The sequence below is a fragment of the Diplotaxodon limnothrissa genome, linkage group LG1, assembly GCF_057381915.1.
Source record: "Diplotaxodon limnothrissa isolate DT_005_m linkage group LG1, D_limnothrissa_male_GT1.1, whole genome shotgun sequence".
NCBI classification, from domain to species: Eukaryota; Metazoa; Chordata; class Actinopteri; order Cichliformes; family Cichlidae; genus Diplotaxodon; species Diplotaxodon limnothrissa.
In genome coordinates this window covers 10131072-10144966 of record NC_140596.1, presented here as the reverse complement: position 1 = coordinate 10144966, position 13895 = coordinate 10131072, and the positions used below count along the sequence as shown (strand labels likewise).

Sequence of the window (13895 nt, the reverse complement as noted above, 5' to 3'; positions counted from 1 at the left end):
TTTTTGCTTTCTGTGATGAGCTCTTAAAAATGCATTCACTTTGCATTAATATACTCCCTAAAGTTTATGCAAGTGCAGAATTGTCAAAAACAATGAACAAGCCAAATTGCCCATGTAGAATATTTATACTTGATAAACAGCTTGTAGAATGTTTAGCAGGACTTCATACACTTGAACACGTTTATTGGGTAGATATTTTTTTTATCATTTCATATTTAAGAACTCTAGACATGGACACATTTGTGAGATAAACAAGATTTTTAACAATGTTTTGAAAATAAATGTAGATTAATTTTACAGTGTCGAATCAAGCACGAAAAGGCAGAAAACACTAATCAGAAGCCTCTGGATTGTACCATTAGGGCATTTGTCCAGCTAAAATATGCCTAAAGCAGAGTAAAAATTGTATATTTGGTACATGTTTTTTATTGTTTTCATGGGGTCTTTTTCTCTCTCTTAGGAAAATTGTCATCAAGATTGGAAAGAAGAAAAGGCGAAAGCCCGAGTCTTCAGAGGAGTCGGATGATGACCCTCCCCCTCAACACACTTTGAAGGATGATGACTCTGTGAGTTCCAGTATAAAGTATACACAAACTTATGCAGACATACATGCACAGTACAAGCCAACAAGGAACACGGGCTCTAATGAGACTGGGAGAAATTAGTGCATTTCATTGCCGTTTATCAAACCAAACTATGAACCTTACATATGAGACAACACTAGAATTTTAAGTTGGAACTTGGCTATATTTGACTGTGTTATTTCCCCACTTTATTCAGATTTTGTGCAGGTGTTATTGAGAGCAGACGAGAAATACGAGACTCTTTTTCTGTTAGCTTTCTGATAAAACTTAAGTGGTGTCCTCGGCCTGGCTGTTCACACTGCTGCTGAGCATTGTAGAAGACTTAACAGCTTTAGTCTGATTCTGGAAGGCTCCACTCTCTGGTTCATATGGAGGTCATACAGTGGGTGGCTATCTCAAGTGCACATTCTCATCTGTGTTGATGATTGAGAAAACTGACAGCAGAGGTTTTTATCTAGGTCAGAGCATCAATGATAGAATGGCAAATTGAACTAGGTGTCACCTGAGTTTACCCTTTAGCATTTAAAACACACTTCTGGTCTGTGTGGAGCTTTTCTCACTAGTAGGTTCTGACAGATATCCAAAAGGTTATGAGTGACATGAATGAATGACTGGGGACGACACCCCACTAACTACAGTGTGTTGTATGATATAATTACGCCCGCTAAGTGGCACCCCAGGACTTAATTAAAATAGTTGGTGGATGACTCATTTATGATGATCTTGTGGAAGAGGTTGAAGTAGCTTGGCCGCCGGCTGGAACAGGAGCATGATCTCCTCAGGGGCTCGCTCCTATTGTTGTGGCATGCGGCAGGTTTGAGTCTCCAGCTTCTGGTCAGTTTGGGTTTGTGAATGTGAGGGTATATCTCCACGGGAATACTGTGCTGCACACCTAATTAACTGTGGCTCAGTGGCATTTATTCCTAATTAACTACATATTATCATTAGGAGGGGCTCGTGTATTGATGCAGGATGCAGCTGCCCACGCATATGATAATTATAAAGGCTTGACAGGAAGGAATAGAAAGAAGCCGGATTTTAGAGCACTTTTTTTTCTGATTTTAAGGATATTTTTCTGGACTTTGACTTGGTTTTAGTAACGTAAGGCCAGTAATAGGTTATGTTGGGCAATGGCCTGCACAATGGAAAACTCTATATTATCATTTTGAACAGGGAAATGTATAAATGTTAAGTGCTTTTGCTAGGGCTGTTCGATATAACGATGTATATCGGATGACGATATAAAAACATCTATTGTTTCATTTTACGCTTCGTGGTGTCGCAAAATAAACTATTTATGGCAATATTTTTTCATCGTTTTGATGGTCACTGTAGTGACTATATTAATTTCTTAAAATTCTCTCTTTCTCTTTTATTTAATATAACCACACTACGGATGGACAAGCGCCTGTTTTTATGTGCTGTCATTGGCAACAACGACGGTAAAATCATCGCGTGTCCGCTTGTTTATTTTCCAGGTAAACCTTTCACAATAAAGCTCAAGATCCTGTTGAGACTTTTCAAAATAAACTGAATCACATGAAAAAGTATGCAGAGTATTTATGGATGAGAAGCAAAAAAGAGCCTTCGGGTGCTAAAAAATAAACCTTAGACTCAAACATTAGAACAGGCTTTCCCCCGCAGCACGCTGTGTAATAAATACTCACAAAGAAAACGGCGGCCGTTACAACCTATGTCTAAAAATGTATAGTTTCATGCATCAGTTAAAACACTCGACTCCAGGTACACGACACCCAGCTGGAAAAACTTCAGCTACCCGAGATTCACAGAGTTTACAGAAAATGTTAAATTTTTGTGATTTGTGTCGTTATCAGGACGATAGATGTTTTATATCGGGATATGAGATTTTGGTCATATCGCACAGCCCTAGCTTTTGCCATTTGTGTTTTCAACCAGCAAGAAGAAGGATAACATCTGTGATCATAGAATATTAAAGAAAATATATTTGACAGTAGACCTGATTGTTAGCCTAATGCTTTTCTAATCTTATTCTAAATTCTAATAATAAAATGTTGGAAGTACTGGCAGGGATTTATATGAGTAAAAGCATGCTCATTAGTCACAACTTTAAAATAGTTTGTAGATTTTGTTGCTGTCTGTTTAAATCACACTAAGCGTAAATGCATGTGTAATTTGCCTTAACTAAGCAGTGGGACACTCTAGGGCTGTACAATATGACCAAAATATCATATCCCGATATAAGAAATCTATCGTCCTGATAACGATATATAAATCACAAAAATTTAACATTTTCTGTGAATCTCGGGCAGCTCGTCTTGCAGGAAGTGTTTCCAGCTGCGCGTCATGTAGCTGGAGTCGAGTGTTTTAACCGATGCATGAAACTATACATTTTTACACATAAGTTGTAAAGGCCGCCGTTTTCTTTGTATTTATTACACGGCGTTCTAACGTTTGAGTCTAAGGTTTATTTTTTTAGCACCTGGCGGCTCTTTTTTAAATTTTCATCCGTAAATAATCTGCTCTTTCACGTGATTCAGTTTATTTTGAAAAGTCTCAACAGGATCTTGAGCTTTATTGTGAAAGGTTTATGTGGAACATAAACAAGCGGACACGCGATGCTGTTACCGTTGTTGTTGCTAACCACAATGCATAAAAACAGGCACTTGTCCGTCCATAGTGTGGTTATATAAAATATAAGAGAAAGAGAGAACTTTAAGTAATTAATATAGCCACTACAGTGACCATCAAAACGATGAAAAAATATTGCCGTAAACAGTTTATTTTGCGACACCACGAAACAAACGATAACGTAAAATGAAACGATAGACGTTTTTATATCGTCATCCGATATATATACATCGAACAGCCCTAGGACACTCTGAGCCTTGATAATACGTCAATCATGAACCTGATCATATAGCGTTTTTTTTCTTTGTGTTTTCTTTAGCTAAGTTTATTACCTTGCTTTGGCGACCTATGTGATGTAGTTACATTGTTGCTTTGGTTTGTAACAGGCACACTAGTTAAGAATGAAATGAGTCCATGCTCAAGATTCTGTTAGAAAACATCTGCTCAGTCTTGATCAAATCTTCAGTCTTAGAGCCATATGGGAAATTTTCATGTGAAGCAGTCATTAATTACCAATTTTATTTTGCAGTTTCAAAATTGATTAATGAAGTATTTGAGATTACTTTGTTTTGTCTTTTGTGTAAATGTGCTTCTTACTCCTTTTTTTGGCTTATATCTTATAATTTTTTAGAAGAGGCGGTCTAATCGACAGGTGAAGAGGAAGAAGTATGCTGAAGAGCTGGAGACCAGGTTGTCAGATGAAGAAGTCAAGGTTATTGTCAAAGCCAAGAAAACCAATACTGCAGCATCCAAGGAACCCGCTCTTCAGCTATTTGTAGTAAGTAATTCTGCATATAACTCTGTGGGAAACACGTTTAATTTCAGTTGTTTCAGTTATAACATAAATGGGAAAATACAGCTTCAGTGTATTAACTGGAATCAGTGGATGTTGCATTTGTGAAAAAGATACAGTACACCCTATGATTGACTAGCTGGTAGAACCATCTTTAGCAGCAATAACTTGAAGTAACTTATTTTCTGCATGGTTTTATCAGGTTTGTGGGAATTTGTTTATGCACAGCTATCTTAAGGTCCCGCCACAGTATTTGAATTGGGTTAAAGTCTGTACTGAGCAACTGCAACAACTTGGTTCTTTTCCAGTTACTCTATTGTAAAGTTGCTGGTGTGTTTGGGATCATGGTCCAATGACCCATTTTAGACCAAGATTTTAACTGTTGGGCAGATGGTCTAACATTTGGCTCTAGAATACTTTGGTATACAGGGGAGTTTGTGGTCGACTTGGTGACTGCATGGTGCTCATGTCCTGTGGCCTTAAAACAAGCCCAAATAATTGTCCCTCCAACTTGCTCTTAACAGTTGGTATGAGGTGTTTGTGCTGATATGCTGTTTGATTTTTGTCAACCATGGTGCTTTGGTCTATGACCAAACCTCTCCACTTTGGTCTTGTCTCTCTTTTTCACATGTATTAAGAGTTTTGACTTGAAAAGAAATAGAATTGTTTGTGGAAATAATGCACATAAACATTGTTGGGAAGATCTTATTTTTGTACCATAAAAGAACACAAACACACTCAGTAAAAAAACAAAACGAAACAAAAAACAATAGGACTGCTTGCTCTGCTGAATAGCCTGTTCTTTTCAACAACACACTGTGACGTACAAACCAGGACCCCTGCAGTAAGGCTTTTAAAAAGAAGAAGGATAATATTCACTGTCCTTTTTTTATGATTTAGATGCAACAGCACAGAAGTTAGAAAGGGCCACAGAAACATTTTAATGCTTAAAAATAAAATTAGTTGTCCTCTAATTTCTGTTGTCTAAAACTGTTTTTTTCAGTTCTGGGATATTTTTATGTAATGCAGAATCACAAATTTGACAAAGGAATTTATGATGTGTAAAGCGTAAGAGAGCATCTGGTGTTTGTTTTTGTTATCATATTATGAAGACATTTATGCAACTTAATGCTCTGGGGTGACTGTTATGAATTTATCAGTTGACATTAACCATATCATGTTCTCTCTAGGAGAATCCCAGTGAAGAGGATGCTGCTGTTGTTGACAAAATCATGTCTTCTCGTATTGCTAAGAAGGAGGTAAATATTTAATTTGTTGTTTTGCCTTATTTTTTAACCATTGCACAGTTGTGATAAAAGCTTCTCTTGCAAATTTTTAGCTTAATAGATTTTTGGGACTATGTATTGAGTTGTATTGTTGTATTATGTTTTTTTTCCCCCTTATTATAGCACTAAATGAAAGCATTGCTTCTCATTGTTATGTTTTTGCATTCTTTTTCTTTAGGTCTCTCCAGGAGTGGTCATTGAGGTGGAAGAGTTTTTTGTAAAATACAAAAACTAGTAAGTTATTCATATGTAGTTTCTGGGTGGTTAGTGGCAAATATGTTTTTGTCTATAGATATATCTATAGAGACAGAGGCAACATGAAAGCTAGAGGATGTAATTAAGAACTTTTGACATTTCAAATGTCAGTACATCACAGGCATGCATGGGACAACTTTTAGTATTGTCGTGTCCTCAATGTTATGATGACTGTTTTTTCTGTTAATAAAGAAGAATACAAATTCTAGCGTATTCACACACCAAATTATCAGTTTTAATGTTTTGGAAATTAAGATTTAAGTGTCATACTCAGCTTCCCAGAATTTTTTTTTGTGTGTGGCAGATAATCTGTCATCAGCCAGATCACATCCATCATTTCACAGCCAAATGATAACGAGGATGGAAATATGAATGTGAAAACACTTTAATATTTCTAAACAAATATGACTGAGAACAGCATGCCAGTGGATACTGTGACCACATCTGCAATCTGTAATCACACCTGCTGGCCTCAGCAATTCCCCCAGATTGCTGTTTAGGTGATTGCAAGAGTCCCTTACCTTACTGATCTTGTGTGTGTGTGTGTGTGTGTGTGTGTGTGTGTGTGTGTGTGTGTGTGTGTGTGTGTGTGTGTGTGTGTGTGTGTGTGTGTCAGCTCCTACCTACACTGTGAGTGGGCCACAGAACAGCAGCTGGAGAAGGACAAGAGGATTCAGCAGAAGATCAAACGCTTCAAGATGAAACAGGCACAGAGGGCACTCTTCTTTGCAGATGTAAGGATGTGCGACTGGTTTGTGTCTGGGGACGTACTGTACTACCCGTGTCGACACAAATATTTGGTTATTATTTATTTATTTTTATTTATTTTTTGGGGGGGGGTCTTTTTGTCGAGGACATTTCTATAAGTGGGTGTGCGTGTCTCCACAATTTGGTGTGTCTTTTAGGATGCAACTGCACGTTCAGTACACATCTGCGTGCATATATTTGAGTCTCTTTACTCACTCATTTGATACAATATAATGTTTATCTCAGTTTCCAGATGGTGAGTGGGCACTTTGGTTTATTCCCTTTATTTAATCTTTTTCATTTCCTTTTGTGTTTTCCTTCTGTCTCGCTCAGATGGAAGAGGAGCCATTTAACCCTGACTATGTAGAAGTAGATAGAGTGCTGGAGGTGTCATATTGCGAGGACAAAGATACAAGAGAGGTAAGCGAATCCTTTTTCATTTCATCACATACGTGAGTTCTGTATTTGTGTAAGTTCCTGAACGGTTTTCTTGGTTTTGTTCCTTTCAAAAGATTCTCCACTCTAGCAATGTCTTTGTATCTCAGAAATGCCCAAGGCCATCCTAATGGGCTTCCTTGCAGCCTTTGTTAATATTGTAAAAGCAAAGCTTGGCCTCACTCTAGTCTTTTTCAGTGCTAATCCTCCTCTGCTTGTTACAGGAAGTGGTGTACTACCTGGTGAAGTGGTGCTCTCTGCCTTATGAAGACAGCACCTGGGAGCTGAAGGACGATGTAGATCAGAGCAAGATTGAGGAGTTTGAGCAGCTGCAGGCAGCCAAGCCAGACTCACGCAGGGTGGTAAGTTGTGCCTGCCAGCCTTCTTCAGTTATCGCTGTATTTCCATGTTTCTTTATCACTCTTGCGCGTGTGCGTGTACACACATATTACAGTGATCTAAATAAGACAACACTCACACAGGGGTATGAGCGAGCTTGAAAGACAAACCCCTGCTGTCAGTCACTTCAACATCAGTGAATGATGTTTTTATTGGAAAGGTAAAACTAGGAAAACATTTTCTATTGAAGATTCACAAGACGTACTGAACAGACGGAAGTCAAAATTAGGAGAAACGAAATAGACGAATCTTCAAAGAGAACAATGTTTTTTTGTTTTTGTTTTTTATCATACTCTATAGTTCCCCTTTATTGAGAAACAAACTGTTGTATTTATAACTAGACTACACAGAGATCAGTCGTGTAACTTGTACTATGAAGACTGACAGTTTTTGTTTCAGGTTATCTTTCGTCTTTTATTTCCCTGTCCACTACAATAGTTCACACTTTGCATACCTGTGGTTGTAACAATAGGTCAGTTTTTACACCTCTACACCTGTGTGTATATCTTTTTGCGTGCAATGTTACCATATAGGTTTGCAGATGCAGAAAGGTTGGCGTGCTGGAGATTTTGTTTTTATATTGCATGTATGTCACACTGCTGGATTTCCTTATTTTTTATATATTCTAAACCAATGTCATTCTCCAGTTTGCTTGAATAACCAACATTTTGCTTATGAACACTAATGCTAGCTCCACATCCAATTTACTATTGTATAAGTTACAGATCCTTTAGCCTATCTCGGCTATAGTACACCCTGGATGGGGTGCCAGTCAATTGTACGGTCATAATGCTAACATTATGTATAAGAAATTGTGTCATGCATTTGTAATATTTACGTTCTATGGAAAAGTGTTCATCAAAAATGTAAAGTTAACTTCCAATCTGCCATATATGTCACTTAGGAGCGTCCTCCTGCCAATCTGTGGAAGAAGAGGGAACAATCGAGGCAATACAGGAATGGCAACAGCCTCAGGGACTACCAGCTAGAAGGAGTCAACTGGCTTCTTTTCAACTGGTACAACAGGTTAGTTTTAAGCACTGTGAGTATGCATACCTGTAAAAAATCTGCAGCTATTGTGAAAAACCCAAATAGCTTTTAACTGGTATCACAGTACAGAAATTATGCCATCATGTAGTTTTTGTAGTTGTCAGCTGGATATCCATGATGTTAATCTCCCACTCAGCCACACCCCAGAGATGCTCTATTGGGTTGCAATATCACAGCCCAATAGAAAACCTGGAGAGCATTTCATTCCATTGAAGTCATTGCCGTGTTAAAGAAACCTGTTTGATAAGATTTGACATGATTTAACAAGATCCAAGCCAACATGAGCGAAATATGCTCTCTTTTCCAAGTCCCTGTTAATATTCTTGCTGTAGCATTTTGGATCAGCTGAAGGCTTTTCAAGGAGTTTTAGGAGGGCCTACTAATACTGAATTACAATAGTCCAGTCTAGAAGTAATAAATGCATGAACTAGTTTTTCAGCATCACTCTGAAACAGGGTATTTCCAATTTTAGAGAGAGTGCACAAATATAATAAAGTACTCCTACGTATTGTTTGTTATGCACATTAAATGGTCAAAAATGGCTCCAAGATTCTTCACAGTGTTACTGGAGGCCAAGGTAATGACATCCAGAGTAAGCATTTGGTTAGATAACACGTTTCTAAGATTTTTGGGGCGAGTACAATAACCTCAGTTTTATCTGAATTTAGAAGCAGAAAATTTGAAAATCATCCAGGTCTTTAAGTCTTTAAGGCATTCCTGCAGTTTAACTAATTGGTGTGTGCTATCTTGCTTAATGGATAATGTTGGGTATTACCTGCAAAGCAATAAAAATGTATGCTATGATACATGATATTGCCTAAGGGAAGCATATATAATGTAAAAGGAATTGACCCTAGCACGTGACTCTGTGGAACTCCATAATTAACCTATGGTGTTTGAAGAGGACTCTCCATTTACATGAACAAATTGGAGTCTATTTCATAGATATGATTCAAACCAAAAGCAGTCAACTGTATGACGCGTTGCACAGAGCCCCCCACACACGCTTCTTTTTAATTTAAGTGAGATCAAATTTAATTATGGAACCATTGTTTTAAAAAATAAAGGCATATAATTTCATACACATCACAAATTGCAGTGGTTATGTAATGTGCCCTAATTTCATAAAGGTAATAATATTTTGTTTTTTATACTTCAGAGATGTGCTTATCCAATTCTGTGGTCTCTTTTGGGGATATAATATGTAGTGTTGCTAATCTGTTTAGCGTTGTACAAAGAGGTTTGTTTGTTGTTTTCTTTGCTCTATTTGTATCAGTGCAAATTGGATTAATAACAGAAATGTCCATCAGTTCAGGATACTGTAGTATATTTGATTTATTTTACATACATTTTGTGTTTCAAGAAGAGGTCTTTTGGGTGTATTGGCATTGCAGATAATAAATAATGAATGATTTATCTTGCTTTGAATCCTGCGTGTGTGGGACCATCTTGTGTTTTTCTGTATTCACATTATTTGTTTAGGCCTGTGAGGGTAGTCAAATTTCCTGTCAAGGTGCATACTGTTGCGACATTTGCTTTTCTTCGCCTACAATCTCAAAAGATGTGCTGCACAGTACATCTGCTGAACACAGTGTCAGTGCGCTTGCATTAACCCTGGGAATTGGTTTTGTTATGTGTGAGCATGCAGGAGTTTGTGTATGCCTACGCAGAGAGATTCATCAAAAGTAGAGAGCTGCTTAAGAGGCCAGTGGGAATATCTGCACGTTGCAATTAGCATCAAGACATAATACCCCCACCCACTGGACAGCTGAATAAATGGTTAGCTGGAGTACACCACGCAGCAGAGGCAGTTGCATTTACCATTGTGTGCTGTATGATATCTTGGGACTATTATTACTGCTGATTATCTTGTTTTCACTGTTTTTTGTTTGTTTTTTATTGTCACCGGAGTTCTGCATTTTCCTTTCATTTTCTTGCCCTTCCTCTTTTCACCTATTCCCCTGGCCATCTGTACACATTTTGTATATTGTTAGAAGAGAAGAATTTCTCATAATATACACCACGCTGTGTTTGTGATAAAATTGCATACAGTACTTAGATTCAAAACATTTGCACCCCCCCACACACCTACTTTACTTTTTGTACAAAGCAAGGAATTTATTTTCTCCTGCTTTCTTTTTGTCCTAAATCCACTGTGTTTTCTTTTCTAAGACGGAACTGCATCCTGGCAGATGAGATGGGCCTAGGGAAAACAATACAGTCCATCACTTTCCTAGAAGAAATCCATCGCGTTGGAATCCAAGCGCCCTTTCTCATAATTGCCCCACTCTCCACCATCACCAACTGGGAGCGGGAGTTCCGTACCTGGACCCACCTCAATGTCATCGTTTACCATGGAAGCATGGTCAGCAGGCAGATGCTCCAGCAGTATGAGATGTATTTCAGGGATGCACAGGTAAATGAATATATCAAGTGCAGAAAATAATACATTTTAAAATGAGTACAGCAGATTCAACACAAGAATTCACAATTATTGCTCTTGAGTACAGTAGTTCTTATTTTACAAGTACCAGTGTTATTCTGTCACACAATCAAGAGAATAATATAGAAAGGAGCCCTTTAAGAAGCTGAAATGTGCTATGTATTACTTGCATCCTTTCATATAGTTTTGGCCAATGTGTAGTAGGTACCGTAATATGATTGTATATCACCACGCTGGCTGTTTTTGGCTATGAGAAGACTTAAGGACCTATAAAGGAATCAGCTCTGGATGCACAGGGGTACTCCCAGCTTGTTTCTCTTACCAACCACATAGAGAAATGTAAGGATTTGGAGGTCTTTTAGTTCATTTTAATATATATACCTAATTTTTCCTTTTTAAAAACAGGCAAGCAGAACTCAATTCTGCTGTGCTTACCTTTTAAGAGTGAAAGGCTGTGATTCACTTAGATTAAAGTAATCACAGTGCTTTTTAAAAAACAGCAGCACTGTGTCAGTAACATGAAATCCTATGAGTAGTGTAATGATATGTTTCAAAGCAGGAGGCCTTCTTATAACAATAGGAGTCGGATATTGAAAAGCCAGGAAAACCGTGATTGTGTGTGCAACACAAACGCCAGATACCCTTTACAGTCTTATAGCTAGTGCAGCAACCTCATTTAACACCATGTTTTTCAAGGAAAACTCATCTGCTGTAAGACGGGAACAAACAACAGTTCAAGCACAGTGGATTTCTGTGCTTGGTGCAAGTTGTTTGTAAGGTTTGTGTCAAGGCTGTGTTCAGAATCGCTTGAAAAGGTATCACTTTGTAGCTGTATTGATTTTTGTCAGCCTGTATAAAATATAAATCTATAAACAGCTTGGGTTTGCTCAGAGAGAGATAGCGTTTCAACAAATATCTGGTTTATAATACTAAGATATGCATATAGCAAGAATCCAAATAGGGCCCGTGCCTGACAATATGTAGGCTGCTAGGTAGTTAGTGAGCCTTGAACAGAAGCTTTATGTGGTTGGCAGGCCATGTGATGTGTCACAGCAGGCAGTTAGGACCTTTTAGTATTCTGACGAACCGTAGGAGGAATCTAAGGCGAGAGGAGAACAGAGTGGAGCCGCCACCAGCCTGTCTCCCAGGCAGCCTGTGATGTCATAGCAGCCCCCACGGGGAGATCTCTGTCATCGCTGCTCAGGCATATCAGAGTGGCTGACTCCTCAACAGCAGCCTGTTGGCTGGCTGGCTGGCTGGCTGTGGGAGGGGGTTACTGGATAACTGAGTATCCCTTGAGGACTGTTGTCAAGGCAATGGATACAAATGGAGGGGCGGGGGAAAGCAACGCTTCCCCAGACAAACAAACAAATAAACAAATAATAAATACTCACTGGCAGGTGCTTGTGTACTGGATATGCTGTAGATAGCCTCCTAACCATAATGTATGTTTTTTGATGTTTGAGAAGTCTAAATAAAGGAAACCCTGTGTTTGCTGTCAACAGCTAAAAAGGTTGCAAATATGTAGGTTTCTAATGTCAACACAGAAAAGGACAAGCTTTGTCAGAAGAACTATGTACCTTTCATGTGCATCTGTTTATAGCACTTTTTCCAGTACATTTTTTTTCAGATTCAGTGCTTGTGTAAATAGAAAACAACATTGTTTTAATCACATAACACATTGAGCATACTTCAGCTAATAAAATACGATATTTTAACTAAACGGATGAAATATGTACACTTCTCCCCTTTTTGTCTTCAGGGTCGTATCATACGTGGTGCCTACAGGTTTCAGGCTGTTATTACCACATTTGAGATGATTCTTGGAGGCTGTCCCGAACTCAATGCCATAGAGTGGCGCTGCGTTATTATTGATGAGGCCCATCGTCTCAAGAACAAGAACTGCAAGCTGCTAGAGGGATTCAAGCTCATGAACCTGGTAGATAAATCATGAGCTTAGAGAAAATTATTACACATTGTCCGAATTTTATTCAGAAATACCAATTGAAGCAATTTTCACTTTACATTTAAACTCTTGTCCTCTTCAAGGAACACAAGGTCCTGCTGACAGGTACTCCTCTCCAGAATACAGTGGAAGAGCTCTTCAGCCTGCTTCACTTTCTGGAGCCGGCACGCTTCCCTTCTGAAAACACCTTCATGCAGGAGTTTGGAGACCTTAAGACTGAAGAGCAGGTGAGCTTAGATATGTGCACATTCTGTCTCAAGAGTTTTATTCTCCATGACAAAAATACACCTTAGAGAAAAACTGCATCAATGTGTGTTGTGTTGTTGTGCTTTTATGGCTCCACACAGCACCTTAATATTTGCAGAATCTAAAAGAGATCTTTCTTTTCAGTGTTGGTTTCAGTATTTTTTTATGAATGGGCAGCCAAATTTCAAACACACTGCTCATCAGTGAAGATACTGTTGAACTGGAGCCTATTCTAACTAGGGCACAGTCATAAAACGCACACATCCAACACATGATGAATAATAACAATTGATAACAGGTATTGCACTGCTCAGTGCTGGACTATGTGACAGTTTCGCATTTCCTGCTACATACTGCTGTTTGGCATTTCATTTTTAGTCAGTGTTACCAAAGAGGTGTTCAATGGAAGGCTGCTGAAAACATCTCAATGTCAGGAGTGTGGAAGTGTGGAGCAGCCAGTGTTCAACACATGGAACTAAATTTAGAAATGTGTAATTCTTTTCATAGTAAAAGCTGCTGGTGCTGTTAGGAGACTTATTTTCTCCACACAGCATAACTGATATTAAATGAAGTCCTGCACAGGGTGTGTAATAAAAAAAGCACTTTGTAAAGCTGGCCCAGTCCTTGGAGTGTAATAGTATCTACACCGTGATGCTGCACTACAGCACAAATTCATGATTTGTGAGATGTAGGTCTTCATAAGATGAAGGAAAAATTACTAGACATACATATGAGATGGCCTAGATTATACCTCTTTGGCAAGCTACAATAATAATGATAATATGTAGAAGGTGACTCTGTAATATAAAATACTGTGCTTGGATCAGCTTTACTCTTCAGCGACTTCTGCTTTAAGAGTGAAATTGTATGTGTTACTATGGTTGCGCTTAACACCAAATGATGCAAATAGTTCCCCACTGTGGCATTTCTTAACAGTAGCTGGAAATGAAAATAATTTTGCAGTCAACTGCTGAGCTAACACCGAGTTACACTTCTAGCCAGTGATTATTTACATAATGTATGTTATCTACTTTTAGTGGTTCTTTGCATCACCCGCTATACTTGTGAAATACACATTTCC

At 38.4% G+C, this 13895-nt stretch overlaps 1 protein-coding gene across 5 annotated transcripts in view; it reads left to right on the top strand.

Annotated features, from left to right (window-relative positions):
• The window catches only part of chd9 (chromodomain helicase DNA binding protein 9), a 73904-nt gene that overhangs the window by 39970 nt on the left and 20039 nt on the right, over positions 1-13895 (top strand). For all 5 annotated transcript variants that reach the window (XM_085363498.1, XM_085363446.1, XM_085363648.1 and 2 more), the window contains 11 exons: positions 461-566; positions 3826-3972; positions 5178-5246; positions 5452-5507; positions 6145-6262; positions 6609-6695; positions 6935-7072; positions 8014-8135; positions 10332-10575; positions 12365-12541; positions 12652-12795. In XM_085363498.1, coding sequence (XP_085219624.1) covers positions 461-566; positions 3826-3972; positions 5178-5246; positions 5452-5507; positions 6145-6262; positions 6609-6695; positions 6935-7072; positions 8014-8135; positions 10332-10575; positions 12365-12541; positions 12652-12795 — 1408 coding nt within the window. The remainder of the gene's footprint in view (positions 1-460; positions 567-3825; positions 3973-5177; positions 5247-5451; positions 5508-6144; positions 6263-6608; positions 6696-6934; positions 7073-8013; positions 8136-10331; positions 10576-12364; positions 12542-12651; positions 12796-13895) is intronic.